This window comes from Varanus komodoensis, unplaced genomic scaffold, assembly GCF_004798865.1.
Source record: "Varanus komodoensis strain SLA01 unplaced genomic scaffold, ASM479886v1 scaffold14_1, whole genome shotgun sequence".
Taxonomy (NCBI): domain Eukaryota; kingdom Metazoa; phylum Chordata; class Lepidosauria; order Squamata; family Varanidae; genus Varanus; species Varanus komodoensis.
This window is the reverse complement of record NW_025335438.1, coordinates 6,983,587-7,001,828: the sequence shown is the minus strand read 5'-3', so window position 1 is coordinate 7,001,828 and position 18,242 is coordinate 6,983,587. Positions and strand designations below refer to the sequence as shown.

The window sequence follows — 18,242 nt, the reverse complement described above, 5'->3', positions numbered from 1 at the left end:
GGGTGAGTACTTGAAGGAGGGCTTTCGCTGCGGTGGCGCCCAATCTATGGAATGCGCTCCCCAGAGAGGTCCGCCTGGCGCCGTCGTTATTTGTTTTTTGGCGCCAGGTGAAGACCTTTTTATTCAAATGTCATTTTAATTGTTAATAGTATTTATTCATTTTATTCTTTGGCCAGGGTGACTTAACTTAATTTATACTGTTAATTTATATTATTTTAAGGAACTTTATTTATGGATGTGAGCCGCCCCGAGGCTTTGGCGAATGGGGCGGCATAGAAGTCTCCTAAGCAAGCAAAAAAGCAATTGTAAGTGAGCTACAGAATTGTTCTGCAACTCTATCAAAATCAATGGGATTTAAAATACATAACTTGGGCAGAATTGTGCCCTTTATGTTTAATTGTACTATCTAGAAAATTATGGTTCTCCCATGCTATTTCCTCTGCTGACAAATTCCTCTAAAGCTTAACAGAATTTTAAGAATGCTAGGAGCGTAAGCATGGGAAATCAATCATGCAAAGTGTTTAACAGTTGTAGATATTTAGGACGATAGTCAGTTGAAATAAAGTATGTTTTTATGAAACATAAAAATGCATAGTTTAGAGTTAGAAATACATTCATTCACTAAAATCCAAGGATTGTTCTGGGAGGAAACACATGAATGCAGGGGAAAGTTTTAAAATAGTTGTATTAACAGTTACTGAATACTATTAGTTACATTTTCCCTCTTGATCTAGCTCTTTAAAACAACCTCAGAACTTTTTGTTACCAGAATATACTAGGCCATATACAATATGACCACTTAAAAGGTATTCCCCACTGAGCCTTCAGTACATGGCTTTTTCTTTTAACATAGGTATACTGCAATTTTATAGAATTTTGTAAATAATCCCTGGAAAAACTCAATGCATGAAACTGATACCCAAGGTTGATTCTCCAGAACAGATGAATGTTTTTGTATTAAATGTGTTTGATGATGTGTATTTCATATACACTTTGGAACCTAGTTTTCCCAACAAAGAAAGTATACCATACCATTCATTAAAATTATATTCATGTTCAGCAGCTCTTGGCTGGGAGGGTGAGGGAATAACGTACTGTTTCATACATTTCTTTCAGAGAGATCTAAATAGAATGTGCATATGAGGTTAGTGTAAATGTCCATTTACACTAACCTCTCAAAACTAGGATCATGGATTCACAAATGAAGAAATCCAAGATTCCATGAGCTGCAAAGTGAGTTGACCACAAACATACATGACATACAAGAAGTAAAATTTGCCCTGGGATTCAATATTTAATGTTCCACTTACATCGTACAGATAAACTACTTTAAGGGCATAACCTTTACTCCAAAACTTTTCAGAATATTTTAATGGAAATCTGCATGAGAAAAGCAGGTTGCTTACCTGTAACTGATGTTCTTTGAGTGGCCATCTGTGCAGTCACACATGTGGGTTATGCGCCTGCGCAGTGTCTGTGGCTGGAAGATTGATAGCTAACAGTCTTGGCAGGAAAACTCTGCTCCTCTCCCCCCAAGCAGTATATATATGGACCGGAGTGTCCGCCATTTTCCAGTCTTTGAAAGACCGGACGTTCGAATTCTAGAGAAAAATGGAATCAATGAACAGAACGATGCCGGTAACGCCAACAAGTTCGAGAAATACTGTATAGGTACCAAGGACAAGAATAACATGGTACCAGGAAAAAAACACCACCCAATGACACCGAGCAGGGCCGGCGGGTGGGTTGTGTGACTGCACAGATGGCCACTCGAAGAACATCAGTTACAGGTAAGCAACCTGCTTTTCTTCATCATGGCCTCTGTGCATCACACATGTGGGTAGATTAACAAGCTTACCCTGAATGGAGGAGGGCGGTGTCATCAACGAAGAATAGATGAAAGAACGGCTCTGCCGAAGGAACAGTCCTGCCTGGCACGACATCCAGTCGATAATGCTTTGCGAATGTGCATGGGGTAGCCCATGTAGCAGCTCTGCAGACAGTGTCGATCAGGACGCCAGGTGCGAAGGCGGAAGAAGCAGCAACAGCTCTAGTAGAATGACCCTTCGGGATTGTAGGTAAGTCCAACTTAGCTAATTGATAAGAGAGAATAATGGTTTGTACTATCCACTTAGAAAGTCTCTGAGGAGTGACTGGAGAACCTTGATTGTATTCAGAATATTTCACAAACAGCTTGTTGGAGTGCCAAATAGACTCAGTCCTTGATCTACAGAAGGCAAGACAACGTCGTACATCAAGGGTGTGTAATGACCACTCAATCAGATTCGACAGAGATGGAAAGAAAGCAGGTAAAACGATTCCCTGGTTCATGTGGAAGGAGGTAGCCACTTTGGGGAGAAAGGCTTGATCCATCCATAGAACTACCTTCTCCTTATGGAAGTTCAAGTACAGAGGGTCCACCCTAAGGGCACAGAGCTCACTGGCTCTCCGTGCTGATGTGACTGCTACAAGGAATGCAGTTTTCCAAGAGACGAGACAGAGATCAATTGTTGCCAAAGGTTCAAAGGGAGGTCTTGTTAACGCTTGTAACACCACAGAAAGACTCCAAGTGGGCATAAGCGGTCTGACTGCCGGATGAAGGTTATGTAGCCCCTTAAGGAATCTCTTTATTAGCGGCTGAGAGAAAATGGAGAAGCCCTGGATAGCACCCCAGTAATAGGAGATAGCAGCCATGTACACCTTTATGGAGGATGCCTTAAGTCCAGACTGGTGGAGTTTGAACAGGAACTGGAGAATATGATCTATACATGCTGACTGCCAGGGAAACAATCGTGATTCAGCAAAGATAGAGAATCTACGCCACTTAGCCGCGTCGGACTTCCAGGTGGATGGCCTCAGAGCAGAATTGAGAATGTGTTGGATGCCCGGGTGAAGAACTGCTGAAGCCGAGGAAACGGCCATTGGAACCGAAGACATGGGGAAGGCAGGAGGGTGCAAATCATGGCACAGTACATCAGGTTTGGGGACAGGATTCGCAGAGACAGCAGACAATGTCGATACCGTGTCGAAACAGACTGCTACCGAATTTGCCAGGCCGTCAACCTCAGTGATGTCAGATCTGGGTGGTGAATTGTGCCTTCTCCCCTGGTAATGAGAGACGGAATGGATGGAAGCTGAAGGTAGTCTTCTCGAGAAATGTGAAGGAGTGTCGAAAACCATGCTTGGCGTGGCCACCATGGGGTTATCAATATTCCTGTGGCCACGTCGTGGATTATCTTCGAAATCACCCTCATAATGAGGGGAATCGGGGGAAAGGCGTAAAAGTGAACATTGTTCCACAGGATCATAAAGGCATCTCCGGATAACCCATGCCCAATTCCCGCTCTCAAACAAAAAACTTTGCAAACCCGGTTGCTCCGGGTAGTGAATAGGTCTATGTCTGGAAGACACCAGTGCTGGAGAAGGTGGTCGCATGTCCGGCAATCCAGTTCCCATTTGTGGGATGTGGACGTGTGTCTGCTGAGGAAATTGGCTTCCACATTGTCCCTACCAGCGAGGTGCACTGCGATCAGGGAGGTGCCTCTCTGAATGCACCACTCCCAGATTTGTATCGCTAGGCATTCTAATGTTGGCGACTTCATTCCTCCTTGCTTGTTCAGATAAAAGACTGTAGCGATGTTGTCCGAGGTTATCTGAACGACTCGATGGTGAAGAACGTGCTCGAAGGACTGAAGAGCCTTGTAAACTGCTAGAAGTTCCAGGAAGTTGATATGATTCCTGGACTCTTGTCGATTCCAAGCGCCCTGAGTACGTAGGCTGGAGCATAGAGCTCCCCAGCCGAGCAGAGATGCATCGATACCGAGAGTCGCCGTCGGGCGTCGTGGTTGGAATGGGACCCTGATATTTGGGTTGTCTGGCACTGTCCACCATATGAGAGATTGAAGAACTGAGGAGGGAAGTCGAATCAGCTTTGTGGGTAAATCTCTTTGTGGCCGAAAAACCTTGTTGAAGAAAAGTTGGAGGGGCCGAAGCCTGGCATACGGGACGACCGCAACGGATGCAGCCATATGCCCTAGTAGCCTTTGGACAGAGCGTGCAGGAACAATTTTGTCTCTTTGAGTTCGACAGATGTGTCGAGCAACAGTGCGTTGTCTGTCCTGGGGGAGGAATGCCTTCGTTACCGTAGAATCCAGACAAGCTCCGATGGAATGGATCACCTGTGCAGGAACAAGAGCGGATTTCTCATGGTTAATACGAAGTCTGAGATCCCATCGCAGGGAGCAGGTAACGTTTATAGCAGAAGACAGTGCTTCTTTGGTTTGGGAAACCAACAATCAGTCATCAAGGTAGGGGTATATCTGGACCCCTCGAAGTCATACGTGCGTGTGCACAGGGGCCATACTCTTCATAAAAACCCTCGGGGCAGTGGCCAGTCCAAATGGAAGCACCGTGAATTCATAGATTTCAGACGCAACAGCAAAACAGAGGAAATGCCTATGACATGGATGGATTGAAATATGAAAATAAGCATCTCTCAAGTCCAGTGAGGTGAACCAATCCTCTCTCCTCAGCAGCGGTAAGATATTTTGAAGAGTGGTCATCCAAAATTTCTTTGGAGTTATGAATTTGTTAATATCTCTTAGGTCCAATATCGGTCAGAGACCACCATCCCGTTTCGGGACTGTAAAATATCTGGAACAGAATCCGTGGAGTCCTTCTGTTAGAGATAAGCAATGAATGGCTCCTTTGGAAAGGAGTTGGCGAACCTCTTCCAGCAACACCTGTGAGCTGGGAGTAAACCGGATGGGACTCGATGGAGGAATAACATCAAATTCTATTCGATATCTGTGCTGAATGATGGATAACACCCAACGATCAGATGTAATGGACTCCCAAACGGGAAGTTGACTTTTCAGCCGGTCCCCGAATGAGAGGGGGAAGGGTGAGGTTAGGAGGAGAGGAAGGGTTCACCCGCCCCATCAGCACTGGCGTTTATCCTCATCAAAGCAATGACGGCTTTGCTGGAAGTGCTGGGATGGTTGCTGCCTATGACGTTGTTGGCGTTGATGTGGTTGCTGTTGAGGCTGGTATTGTTGGCGGTATTGTGGATGGGTCCATGACCACTTATGTCAAGGCTGGGACTGTAGTTCCATACGACGGGCCGTCATCCTCGATTCGTGGATCTTCTTTAATTTGCTATCGGTCTTCGCATTGAAGAGACCAGACCCGTCAAAGGGCATCTCCTCGATTCTCCACTTCATTTCTTCTGGAAAGTTGCAATTACCTAACCAGGCGTGTCTGCGGAGAGAAATGGCACCGACAGGAGACCTTGAGTCTGTACCAACATGGCGCCTGGCTGTGGAAAGCTGCTGCACCGCCACTTGCATAGCTTCCTTTACAAAAACCCTTGCCAACTCGCCTTGATTGTCTGCGAAGGCAGCAATGATGTTGTCTAGGCGCTGCATGAGGAAGTATTGATAGCGCGCCAAAGTCGCCTCATAGTTTGAGATTCGTAAGCCAAGCCCAGAAGCCGCATAGACCCGGTGTGCTAGGGAGTCGACTTTTCTTCCCTCCTTATCACGAGGCGCGGTGTGTCCCCGTGCCTCCTGGCCCTGAGAAGGCTCCACAACGACCTAGTTCAGCTTGGGGTGACGGAGGAGGAACAGAATATCCCCCTCCCGAACCCAGTACATGGATTCATATCTGCGTGAAGTCAGTTGTGGATGAGCTGGGAGGTCCCACGGTTGAGTCAGCGCCTGTCGTAAGGTTGTTATAAACGGCAGGGCGATGGAGGTGGATTGCTCGCCCCTGACCACATCGTAAAAGCAGTTGGTACTGGGTCCTGGTTGTTGGTGGGCTTCAATCTCAAGTGACTTCACCAGCCTGGACATCAGTTCGGCAAAAGAGATGTGCGGCTCTTCAGGCGATCCCAGGCCTTGCGAAGTAACCGCTGCATCTGGTGAAGTCGAGTCGATCTCTGACTTGTCCGAGTCCATCCAGTCAGGAGGTGGGACACTGGAGGAGGAATCTCCTGGCGACTCTGATCTGCTGCTCTCTCTAGATGGTGCCCTCGGGGCGTCTCTAGGTGTAGAGTGAAAACGATCCTGAGGAGCTGGCGGAGAAGTTCATCCTCTGGGTACCAGGAAGTAGCCGACAGACTGGTATTCTTCCCATCTCAGAACGGAGGCGTACCGGGACTGGTACCAGTCATCGGATCTGGCATCCAAAGAACGACTCCTGCGGCTTCTCGGGGTAGACATGCCCATGTCGGTATCCAGAGGAACAGGCGGCATGGGTGTTGGAGACCAAGCTCTCAGTGGTGAATCTCTTATTTCGCCATCTGAAATCGAGCCGCGTTGTAGATCCTGGAGTAGTTCGGATCCAGTCCGGCGCGGGGAGCCTGGCGGAGTGACCCTCATAGCCACCTGGATGGCCGGGATCGAGGGGGTTGGTACCGCAACTGGAGTCGTGAAAGAAGAAGCCGCCGAACCCAAGTGCAGATGCTTGGAATGCTCGGGGTGCCTCGGTTTTTTAATCGGCTTTCCGGCTTTATCCTTTTTTGGCCTTCTTGTGCACAGACAACTTTCCCGGGTCACTGTGCTTCCTCTTCTCCGTTTGTTTCCTTGGTGGGGAAACAGGCTGATTGCCCATGGTAGGAGTGCCTTCATCGGAAGGGCGGGAGAGCGGAGCAGTTGAGGAAGAGGCCGGGTGGTGAGACGGATCGGCCGAAGTTGGACAGCTTTCAGGTGGAGCCAAAGTTGTGGGAGGCTTAGCCACCAGCCAGTCCGATTGGAGGAGAGCCTGGGCCCACAGGAGTTTGAGGAGGTGGTTCTCCCGATTCTTCCTCGCCTGGAGAAGGTCAAGCAGTGGCCACATTTATCTGTCCTGTGCCCTTCCCCCAGGCAAAGGAAGCACAGGTCATGCAGGTCCGCAGCGGGCATTTTGGAGCCACACTTCCGCACCTGCAGAACACCTCCCGTTGCACCATCGCAGAAGCAGAAAAGTATAGAGGGAGTAGATAATATTTTTGGTTTTTGTTTTTTTATAGGAACAAGGAGAAGTGAAAAAATGAAGTACTAACGAGTAACATGAACAAGGGAATACTAACTTGGTAAGAGAAAAGAGGTAAGTAAAGATCTAAGTGAGAGCGAAGCGGCATGAGGCACAATGAACGACAGTCGCAAAGACTGGAAAATGGCGGACACTCCACTCCATATATACTGCTTGGGGGGAGGGGAGCAGTTTTCCCGCCAAGACCGTTAGCTATCAATCTTCCGGCCACAGGCACTGCGCAGGCGCAGAACCCACATGTGTGATGCACAGAGGTCACGATGAAGAACTTCAATGTTCCAGAGTATTTATTTTGCACACAAAGTTTTAGGGGTTTTAGCTAATTGTGTCATTCACTAGTGTAAAGCTTCAACTGGTTACAGAAATCCTGTTTTTTATCCTTACTCAACTGCCAAATTTGATTCAGTTGCTGTACAACTCATTAGACTAGGTGTTATTTGTGCTAGTTATTGTACCATTTGCTGTAGTAGAGATTGTGTCTTGTAATTTTTCTGCTGGCGTTCTGTTGACTATAACTTTAGCTCTCCTAACATGTAAGTCCATGCAAACTGTTTCTCCCTGGGTTGAAATCCTCACAAAATGTTTTTAATGAAATGCCCACATTTTGCTGGGCTTCTGGCATGTTCAACTTAAGTCCAGATGGTGACTTTACCTCAAAAACAAAAAGCTGAAATCAGAGAGGTTGCCCATGATCTTGCCCTGGCTTAGTATTCAAATTGGTCACTATTCTTCATTTAGGATGTGATGTTGCAAAGGCAGGAGTACATAGAAACATAGAAACAGAGTAAGTCAGAAGGGGTCTCCTGGGCCATCTAGACTGACCCCTGGCTCTGTTCATGACATACCCACCATGGCCCCAGCATTCACTCCTGTCTCCCTAAACCATCGTCTATGAAGCCAGCAACATTAGCATCATTAGTTTATGAAGCCAGCACTATTTTGTGTGAACCTGTGTTATCCTTCTTCCAGGTGGCCAGGTGCTATTATTGCAAAGCTCATTCAATTAAAAGATAGCTCAAGAAAGCTTTTCTTATAACTGATACAAATATCTGAGAGAACATTTCAGTATGTGTCATCTTGACAGTGTTGATCATAAATACAGATATTTATTAATTTGCTATACCTGTACAATTAACCATAAGCTTCACTAGATACTTGAAACCTGTTAGCACCTCACATAAAATATTCTGAATGGAAAAAATATAGAATTCAATGCATGCAGTCCAACTTCTCATTTTATATCACATCAGAGCATTAAAATATCAACATTATTATTAATAATAATAATAGAAAAATTGCAGGGATGATTTCATAGAAGATTAAAAGCTTAATATTTTGACATGATAGAAGATATGCAGACAGAGGCAGTATGCCTCTGAATACCCATTGCTGTGGAACATGACAGGCAGGTGCTGTTGCAGTCATATCTTATTTATGGGTTTCCCACGGTTATCTGGTTGGCCACTCTGAAGATACGTTGGCTGCCCTGGTCTTTGGTCTGACCAGCAGGGCTCTATCTCATGTTCTTATGGTAGGGAGGAGAGAAACAAACTGACTTTTGCTGATGCTGTAATACATCATCCACTAATTTCAGCAGTAGTTTTGTGCAGGACACCTGCCCAAGACGCAAATGGGGATAATATCACAGTAACACTTCGTTTCATCATCTGCAGATTTTTAATCTACTGCAGGAATATAGCCATGTTGGCCTCTGTATTCCATCACTGCTAGAAATATGTTCATTGCAAAGTACAATATGTCACAAAGCACATTTCCAAATGTTGAAAGCATAGATAGTATGGATATTGAATCTGAAAACATTTTAGAAACACAGAAAAGCCACATAGCTGCAGAATGGAATGTGAGTTTGATAGGTTACACATATTTATTTATTTAGGCTATTTATAGGCCATCCATCACTTTCATCTCATTCATATTGGGTGCTTTAGCAGTGTGGCTTGGTAAGAAGCCATAATGCCATTTGAAATGTTTGGTAACATGAAAGGTATGTCCACTGAATCCCTCAGCCTTCTGATGGAAAACTTCATCTTGGCTCAAAACATTCAGAAGCAGTTGAGTCTAACTATTGCTTTTTCCTTTGTCTGTATATTGACCTTCCTTCAGTTGAATACCAAGAGAATAAGATGGGTAAAATAGAGAAGATCACTTGAATGTTTGATCTTTGGTTATCCTTAAGGTTTTTGGAGAGCAATTATTTTTTTTCTTTTGAAAAAATCCAAGAAAACAAAAATACATTCTATGGGCTGCTTGGACAGCAATTGTTCTGATGATCAAACACAGATAATCATTTTCTAGCATTGTGGGTCATTTTGAGACTAGATTCATTGTAAAGCTACTTTTATATTGTCTAAATGCTGTATGTGGACAGAGAACAGATATTACAAATGGTACAAGAGTGGAGGTTCCTAGCTAACCCATTTCTAGGGAAGGAAATACTTATTTTTACCCAAAATAATTTTCAGATTTCATCCCTATTCAAATATGAGTAAAAAGCAGACATTTTCAAGAACGTCTCAACGTATTTTTGAGAAATCGTATCTTTAATTTGCAATCTTGTTCTAGTTGTGCATGTACAGACCTGCTGGTAAGATGCTGTAAAACTGTTCTTCACAGTGGCTTATATTCTCAATCTCCAACAAATTAGCCCTTTGTTGAGTAAAAAGCAATATTGCACCATTTGTTAAGGCTGTTGTCTTTCATCTTGACTATAACTACTGCATATCTTAAAACACTAAAACCACTATGAGTCACAGATATTTAATCAACTAGTCTTACCTTTAAGACATTTTATTAAAAAGTTAATTCTGTTTGCTATCTTCTGGCATATCCTTAATTAGTTCTTTTACATTTAAGTTTTGAGAGAAAAATAACATTCCAACAGCAAGACATTAAAAAAAATCCAGATTGTCGTGCAATGTAAATAGATTGATACAAGACTAGAAATATAACCTGCCACTTTCTAGTACCTTCATAGTTTAAGGGACTTAAAATGAATTAAAATAAAATTCTGTTTGGCTTTATGTAATTTCTTATCTTGCTGAGTCAATCTCAGAAGACTATTTAGAACAGTAATGTTTAAACAATCATTTCTCGGGGAACCCATGCCATATTAAACTTGTCTGCTAATCACTCTTGCTCTTTGACCTGTCTTGAGAAGGATTCCAGAACACTAGTTTTGCACAGATGCCACTGTGCATATTTCACAGGAAGATCAGCAAGGGTGAGTTAGGTCTCTGCCTTTACTGATATTTGCACGGAGGCAGCTGCGTTCCCTAGCACACACTTTGAAAAATGGATTAAACTAAGAAACACACCTTACTTCCTATCCCCAGACAGACAGTATTCATTTTTCCACAAAGGTGAAAATACTAGCAAGGTCAGCACCAGCATGAGAGTTATGACAATTAAAGCGAATCCTTTAGTATACATACTGCCCTTGAAAGTTAGGCATTCGGAAGACCAGGACTGTCCAAAATCAGTATTACTCTCATATACAGGATTGGAGGCATTTACTTGGATACAAAACCTTAAACAAAAAGCTGTGGTTTCAACACATAGCCACAAAAAGGCTTAAATTCCAATTGTGCTCTTTTTAATGTTTAAAAAATCTAAATAACTGTGCGAATGAGTATAATTTTTACTTAATGACATCTTGCTAGTGAAGAAAACACAGTGGAAGCACCAATAATAAAATTTGCACTTTGAAAGACAAACACTCTGGTCAGATATTCATATGAGTATAGACTACAGTGGAGTAATTCTCGGGCTGTCATTCAGTTTCTCCTGTCACAGTGCTGGGTTCTCCTGTAGATGGTTTCTCCCTGAATTTGCTATCCACAGTAGGATTCAAAAAGAAGCCCAAGAATGGGTTCAGGGATTCAGAAGGTACCAGAAAATGACCATCTTGACTGGCTCCAAAGGCCTTCGTCTTTGCAAGATATATGAACAATAAATAATATACAACTTTAAAAATGATTTATCATGCAGCAATTCTATTTCAAGTACTTCGTTAGTAAGATGAGTTGAGCAATGATACTAACAGATTATTCTTAGCATTTCTACACAAAGATGAATCAACTGCTTCTTAAATTCTGTCATACTGCAATTCAGTTCCGAATATACACAACATTAAGCAAAATGCTTGCAACCAGTTGAAACAATTCTGGGACAACAAACTGTTCTAGTATTATAGAATTAATTTTAACTAGGAAAAAACCCAATTATGCAACCCCCACCCCTGCTCAGGACATGTCATGTGACCCTGATGAGTTTGGGTTATGCTAGAATTAAACAACACATGGTCTCTTTAACTCTTGCTTAATCCTTGCTCACTGGGTTTACATGACACAGCATCCCCTATGAGTATTGTGGGTTAAATAACCCACAATGAGCTGACCAGTACGCCGTCCAAACCTCCATTGGCTATACTGCATAGATTGACTAGAGACAAACACTTACGGCACACTTACAGCCAAGGATGTTTTGTGAGCTTCCCAGAGGCACCTGGCTTGCCACCTCTGGAAACAGAATGCTGGACTAGTCTGAACCTAAAAACTTCTTCTTACGCCATCTTTGAAAAAGCCAATTTGGGGTAAATATTATGGCATAGGGTTGGTGGGGAATGAACTCTTGAAAGGCTGCTTGCAAAAAACAAAAAAACAAAAAACAAAACAAACCCCATATCCTCAGTGATGACAAAATTTGATGACAAAAAAAATCCTATACAAAATGTGACTAATAGAATATTTCACATTTTTCTTATCCTTTTTTATGGCACATACACAATTAAAGAATGAATGAAGAATGAAGTTCTTCAATGATGTTACAGAATGAAGTTATCAGACTTGACCAGTGTGAGCAGAAATAGAGGTGAACTGCCGTTCAACATATTCTGAAATCATTGTCAAGGATCTGAAAGGACTACAGAGCCTCGGCTCAGTGTTTTGCATGTATAGACAAAAAAAGAGTCCTATATCTTCCCTATGCTGAGAAATGTTGAGAGATTTGTTGCCATAACGTGCATAGGATTGTGCCCTAAAACTACTTCTATGAGCCCAAAATAGCTTTCAACTCATTACGTTCAATTTGACATTCACATGCTTTACACCAAGCTTCTTTTGAAAAGGAGTTACAAATTTCTGTGATATGACATAGGAAGGGCACCTGTTTGTGGGGGCAGGGGAACAAAGAAAAAAAACCCACTGGGCCAACCCCCTGAACATATTTGTGTCAGGTTTCCAACAACAAAGGAGATGCTGATTTGATTTTACTGGAAGCAATTTTCACATGATTGTCTTGTTTGGTAACAGTCCCATGTCAAGAGTTTTTCATACAAGAAGCAGTCCAACAATCTTTTCATAGCTGACTCACAATCAGACATTCAAATAAAATAATTACTGCTAGGGTAAAACAGATTCAAGATTATTTTTGCACATCAGAATATAAGAGAACAGTTAAAATGTTTCTACACAATAGCCACAGTACTATGGTATGTTAGTAATCTCTGTAGCATGACTGGGGAGACACTCCAACTACTGCTGAGCCAAACATGGAAAGAGACTCATCTCATTCACATTCTCACCACTTGGGAAATGTGCCCCCACTGTTTGGAGACAATACTTCCTATCCTTGCTTTGAGACTGCCATTTAGCCTAACATGACATCACATTAACAACATGATTGGCTGGGATCACAAAACAAAAGAACAAAGGTGACAGGTAAGAGGAGAAAACAACACTGGAACATAACATAAGGAAGGCTCTGAATATCCATCAGTCTGTGTAATAAAAATGGTAAACACTGAGGCATAATTTGGGAAAAGTTTTGGCCTTCCCCATAAACCAATTTATGCTAAGAATGTTTTATAGAGAATATTCAGTGATTGTTAATTTAAAACAGATACTGTAAAACTCACCCTGCATTTTGAAAAAGGAGTAACTTATGAATTCTTCACTGCAGCCATCAGTGGTTTAACTAAATATATGTCTCACCTGACAAGCTGGCTTAGTTGCTGTTCTGGCTGATGACCTACTTTCTGTGGTTTTCCTATGTTTCAAAAGTCTATTGAAATTTTGCAACATTTTTAAAAAATCTGTTATGTTGTAAGCAGTTTTAGAACAAGCATTTACTATGTACAACAAGACAAACTCCAGCAGTTGCATTGTTAAATTACTTTCTTCTTTTCGTATCAGATCCAGTAGAGCCACCTTAAAGTCATTTCAGTCAATGAGTAACAATCAAAACCTATCTTAGGACAGCTTGGGCTTAACCTAATTATGGCAAACAGTAGTTCAAACAATGCCCTAAAAACACTCTCAGTGTTGCCATGTGGTATGCCTTCATTGTAGAAAATATGAAGAACTGAGAGCATAAAGCTCTGCACAGCAGGAAAACAGGAGATGGCCGAAAGTACTTGATGACGAACATTACCCCACAAATCAGAGGGTTGGGCAATATTTGGCAGGTAGGTAGGCATTCCTCTGACCATATTTCAGTTTTTTTAAAATAAGTTTCTAGCCCTTATGAGTGCAGTGCAGTGCTGAGCTGAAAGCTGTGTTATAAAAATTCTAAATGTTCAGATGTTAAACACTAGTCTTCAACACCTGTGAATCTGAAATCCAGTTAATCAACCCTTTTGACCCCAACTTTGAGAGTACCAGCATGAAGGAATATGCCTAGCAACATATGCCTAGGAAATGCCATAGTCTCCATAATAAATGTGCAGTCATATTAAACACATGCAACCAAATATATAAAACAGTAGCAGATTTCTAGAACATTATGTATTTCTCAAAATCAACTCCTGAAGCACACAGAATAGATTCGTTATTCTCGTTCCCACTGTTGTCTGCTATCTCCAGTCGAACTACTAATGTATTTGGATACAATGAAATACCAATTTGCAACTTGTGTGGCAATATTGGCCTCTGAAAATAGACACGAGTACAACAAAACTAGAACCAGATCCATGTCCAGAAGTAGTAGACAGTCAAATCTAGATACCCCAAACTGCAGCACTTAGTCAGATAAAAAATGGTTTCCTATGTGTGAAATTTTATTTCAGTTTACAAAGTACTTGTATTTTTCCTGGCACTTCACTTTTTTCTGTGAACTTTACATTATACTGAGTCAGACGTTTGGTCAATTTCGCCCAGTATTACTCTATTCCAGAATGGCAGCAGCTCTCTAAGACCTCATGCAGATACCATTCAAAGTCCTGCCACCTTTAACCTTGCAAATAGAAATACCAGGAATTGCACCCCCATTCTCTAGCATGCAAAGTACATACACTACAACTTTTCCTATACATAACCGAGGTAAAGCATACATCTTTCATCCTGGATGTACACTGAACATTAAGGTAGGGTCCATGTTTGTTGTACTTGTTTCCAAGCAGCAAATCATACCAGAGGTTATAAAATTGGTGATCACTACTGGATGAATTTCAAATGGAGTATTGTGAACATCCAGAGGTGTACTACAACACAAAAGTAAGACTGCAACTAAACACATCCAAGTTTGAACATAGGGTGAGCCTGTTGCATTATGTATATAGTTCGGGAATTAGCAGTTAGCTGCCTGGTCATGCAGTGAGTAATTAGCTAAAAATAAAGCCTCACTTTTCCCTGACTTGTACTTTTTCTTAACTCTGATGGGTAGGCTAGATATGAACAGAGACAAAGTCAGAAGAAAAATAAAATATTTCATTTGTATTCAGCTCATGCCTTCTGTTATTTTTCTGACAGATCTCAAGATAGGAACTAGGGAACAAGGAGCACGCCTAAGACCGCTAGCAACTGTGCACGATATAGCCAAAGAACTGCCTTCTTTGGAAGTGTTAAGAGAAAATTGGATGAATATCTGTCACAATCCAAGAAAACCTTGCCAATCCAAGGCAGGGTTTTTCCACCAGATAGACATATTTTGGAAGGCAAACCTAGGCTTCTTCAAAGAGAAACACTACAAAACAAGTGTCCTACTGTTAAAGCTGATTTAAGTTTTGGACTGAAATTCACATAAAAATCAGACCTAGCTCTAGATTATGTTCCAACCAGATCTTGTGCTTTTTTCCTCCTCTTAGTCAAAGGTACACAGTATAATAAGAGAGTTTGTGTTAGACTCCCATCATTGGTCCTTCTAAGTCGAATAATAAATTTTGTCTGTGACATGTCACCAAACAACAGCCAGACTAAGCATCCACATAGACTTCTTGCTATTGTTTTTGAACATGAGAGAGCACTCTGAAGTTGGTAACACAGGGCAAGCATCTGCAGGATGTTTTTTCCACACACGCCCCACTGACATTACTATATGGTAGTATTCTTGCACTAATCCCATTTATTTTTAGTTGGGTCTGCAAAGACAATCATTCCAGTATACCTGTCTCCAAATTTCTACTGATTTTCAAACATGAGCTCAATTTATATCATGCTAAAATAATCTGTGCCTTCTTATGAGCTCCAAAAGTACTAAATTACACTAAAGCACAAAACCCTATCAAAGTGCAAGCCAGTCTGAAGGCTTTTATTTCTGTCCATGAAATAGCTTGATATTTAATGGACTTTTTACATACATACATACATACATACATCTGCTTTGCTTCACACCAATTTTACTTGTTGGAAAGCTGAATGAGCTACATTTTCTCCATGTAGTCTCCTCCCTGCCCCAAACAATACCTTTGCATTTTAAACTGAACTGTTTATCAGGCATTCTCATAAAAAAGCAGGAAAGGAAGCTGCTGGGTTGGATCACATCCCTGAATAAATGCTTACACAGTTTAGCTGGCTGCCCATATTCATTCTTAGCAGGGCCTTTAGCACTGTGAGATGTATGAAGTTTCCTGTGCCCATTACTAGAAGGATATCCTGAACCTTGAATTAAGTTCTTACACTTACTTCAAGTTCATTTAAAGTCAACTCTCCCGCTTGTAGTTGTACTTTTTAGTTTAGGTCTGCTGGTGATTCTCCCAAATGTATTCACCTTTAGGATGGATACAAAAGTGGTTACTTAGGCTTCAGGTCTAAGTTTGAAACCACCCTTAAGATCCTCTTCAAGCTGCTGCTTGTCCTTCCAGGATTGCAATACTCTAATAACCCTAATGGACAAGCCCAAGATGCTGCATCAACTCTGATCACATTAGAATTATTGACTGTATCTGAAAGAGCTGCTCTTGAGAAAAGTGTAGCTTATGCATTTGTAAAGTGTAGAAACCCCTTTTAATGTATGCATTTTTAAAAAATCATTTCAGGAAAAGTAGTATCACTTGATTTTTGCTTTTTCTGATTTCAAAGTTCTCAACATAAACAATAATGCAGTGTGAAAAGAACATGTCTTGGCAGGCAAATTGTTCAAGATTATTAAAAAAGATTTTTTCCTTTTTTTTTTTTTAAGGAAAATACACATAGCTGCTCCTGAACCAAAACTTTTAAAAGACTTTGTGGTTGTTAGTTTCTCCTCTATTGCTGCACATAGGCTTTTAAGAACTCCTTCTTGGATGCAGCTACTTTCCTTTTAAAGTGCAAGTCTTCTATGGAAGCCAGCACTGAAGGATATGGGAAAGTTCACAGCACAGCTGCAGCATGAAAATCCTGTGAATGTGACTCCATATGGTTTCCGTGCTTCAGTCAATAAACCTCTGGCAAGCCTTCTTCCAACGACAAGCCGTGCACCACATATCTCTATTCTCCATCCCGTATACTTTGCGACATTTCTTTCCCTCTCCTCTAGGTTTTCTGCCAGAATAATGGAAACAAAGCCTGATTAGTAAGAGGTTTAGTTATCCTACATCCTGACATGACAAGAATGGTATGTTATTGAAAATCTGAAGATTATCAGTTACCTTAGGACTGGAAATGGGATAGCATTGGTAGAAGAGATGTGAAGGGAAGCCAAATGTAGTGTTGCAAGGGGTCCCAATGCCCTTCTCCTGGCCCTATCTCCTTTCCCTAGTCACTCACTGATTGTTTGGTGGTTTCCTGGCTTTTCTTTCTATTCTGAAAGGAGGAAATACCTCTGCTAAGGTTTACAGTAAGTGTTTTAATGTACACTATTTGGGGATTTTTGGTATGTTACTCCCATGTCTTTTGCCTCTAGCGCCACCACTAGAATACAGAATTCAAGCGCTTCTTCAAAATGGAACCCCACTCCTTAGGTTGAAACAAGATACCACACACTTATTTTAGTGTCTTTAGAAAGATGTTTCTTCCAAGGATCTAAAGAAAGACCATCTGTTCCATTAATAGCACAATCCTGTACATGTCTACTCATAAGTAAGCCCCATGGACAACTCCTAGCTAGATGTGTAAAGTACTGCAGCTGAACTATTTACAAATGAAGTTGGCAACTGTTCTGCAATATTCAACTGTGGGGAACCCCCCCATTTATTTATATAGTTGGGTATTTTTACCCCGTCCAATACACAGTGGGTCTCTGGATGGCCTATTTTAGGGCCTGGTAATAAATATCACACTCTTTCAAGCTCTTCTTATTCATCCTCTACAAAAATAATTTATGTTATTGAAATTATACTAACTTTATAGGGAAATTTGTATATGTACTTATTTATAAATAATGTATGCCACTCTATAGCCCAAGGGCTCTCTGGGCATCTCACAAGAAACAGAAACAACAACATAGCATAACTATAATAAAATAAAACGATATCATCTAAAACCACATAAAATCCAACTAATATAAAGTTTGAAAACAGGAGGGTAATAAACAACAATAAAACCAGCAGTAAAAAGCAAATAAAGCCATGGTTCTAAACCCCGGTCTTTACTTGACTCTAATAAAAAGGTCTTTATTTGGTGGCAAAAACTGCTGTGGTGTTTGTTTTATTCTGTTCATTTTTTGTAAGCTGCCCCGAGATGCTTGTAGTGGATGGGTTAGAAAAGTTTTTAATACATAAATATAAATAAATAAAAACAGAGAAACCAGGGTGCCAGTTGCACCTCTTTTGGGAGGGAGTTCCAAAAATATTTATATAATTTTCCAAGAATTTCCTAGGTAGAAAACAAATTAGAAGGTAGGTATTTGTTTATTGTTATGTCTTTAGATAGAAGGTAGCTTCATGTGTATTTTTATGTACTTAGAAAAAATAATGAGGATTTAAAATAGGTAATATAAAACAAAATGACTCTTTTTAATAACCTGTTGCTATTTAGATTGAAAAGAATTTTATTTAA

At 41.3% G+C, this 18,242-nt stretch overlaps 1 protein-coding gene across 3 annotated transcripts in view; it reads right to left on the bottom strand.

Annotated features, from left to right (window-relative positions):
- Positions 1-8,109: 8,109 nt before the first annotated feature.
- The window catches only part of ZNF704 (zinc finger protein 704), a 68,865-nt gene continuing 58,732 nt past the window's right edge, over positions 8,110-18,242 (bottom strand). For all 3 annotated transcript variants that reach the window (XM_044423994.1, XM_044423995.1, XM_044423996.1), the window contains one exon: positions 8,110-16,787. In XM_044423994.1, coding sequence (XP_044279929.1) covers positions 16,676-16,787 — 112 coding nt within the window. In that variant the 3' untranslated portion in view covers positions 8,110-16,675. The remainder of the gene's footprint in view (positions 16,788-18,242) is intronic.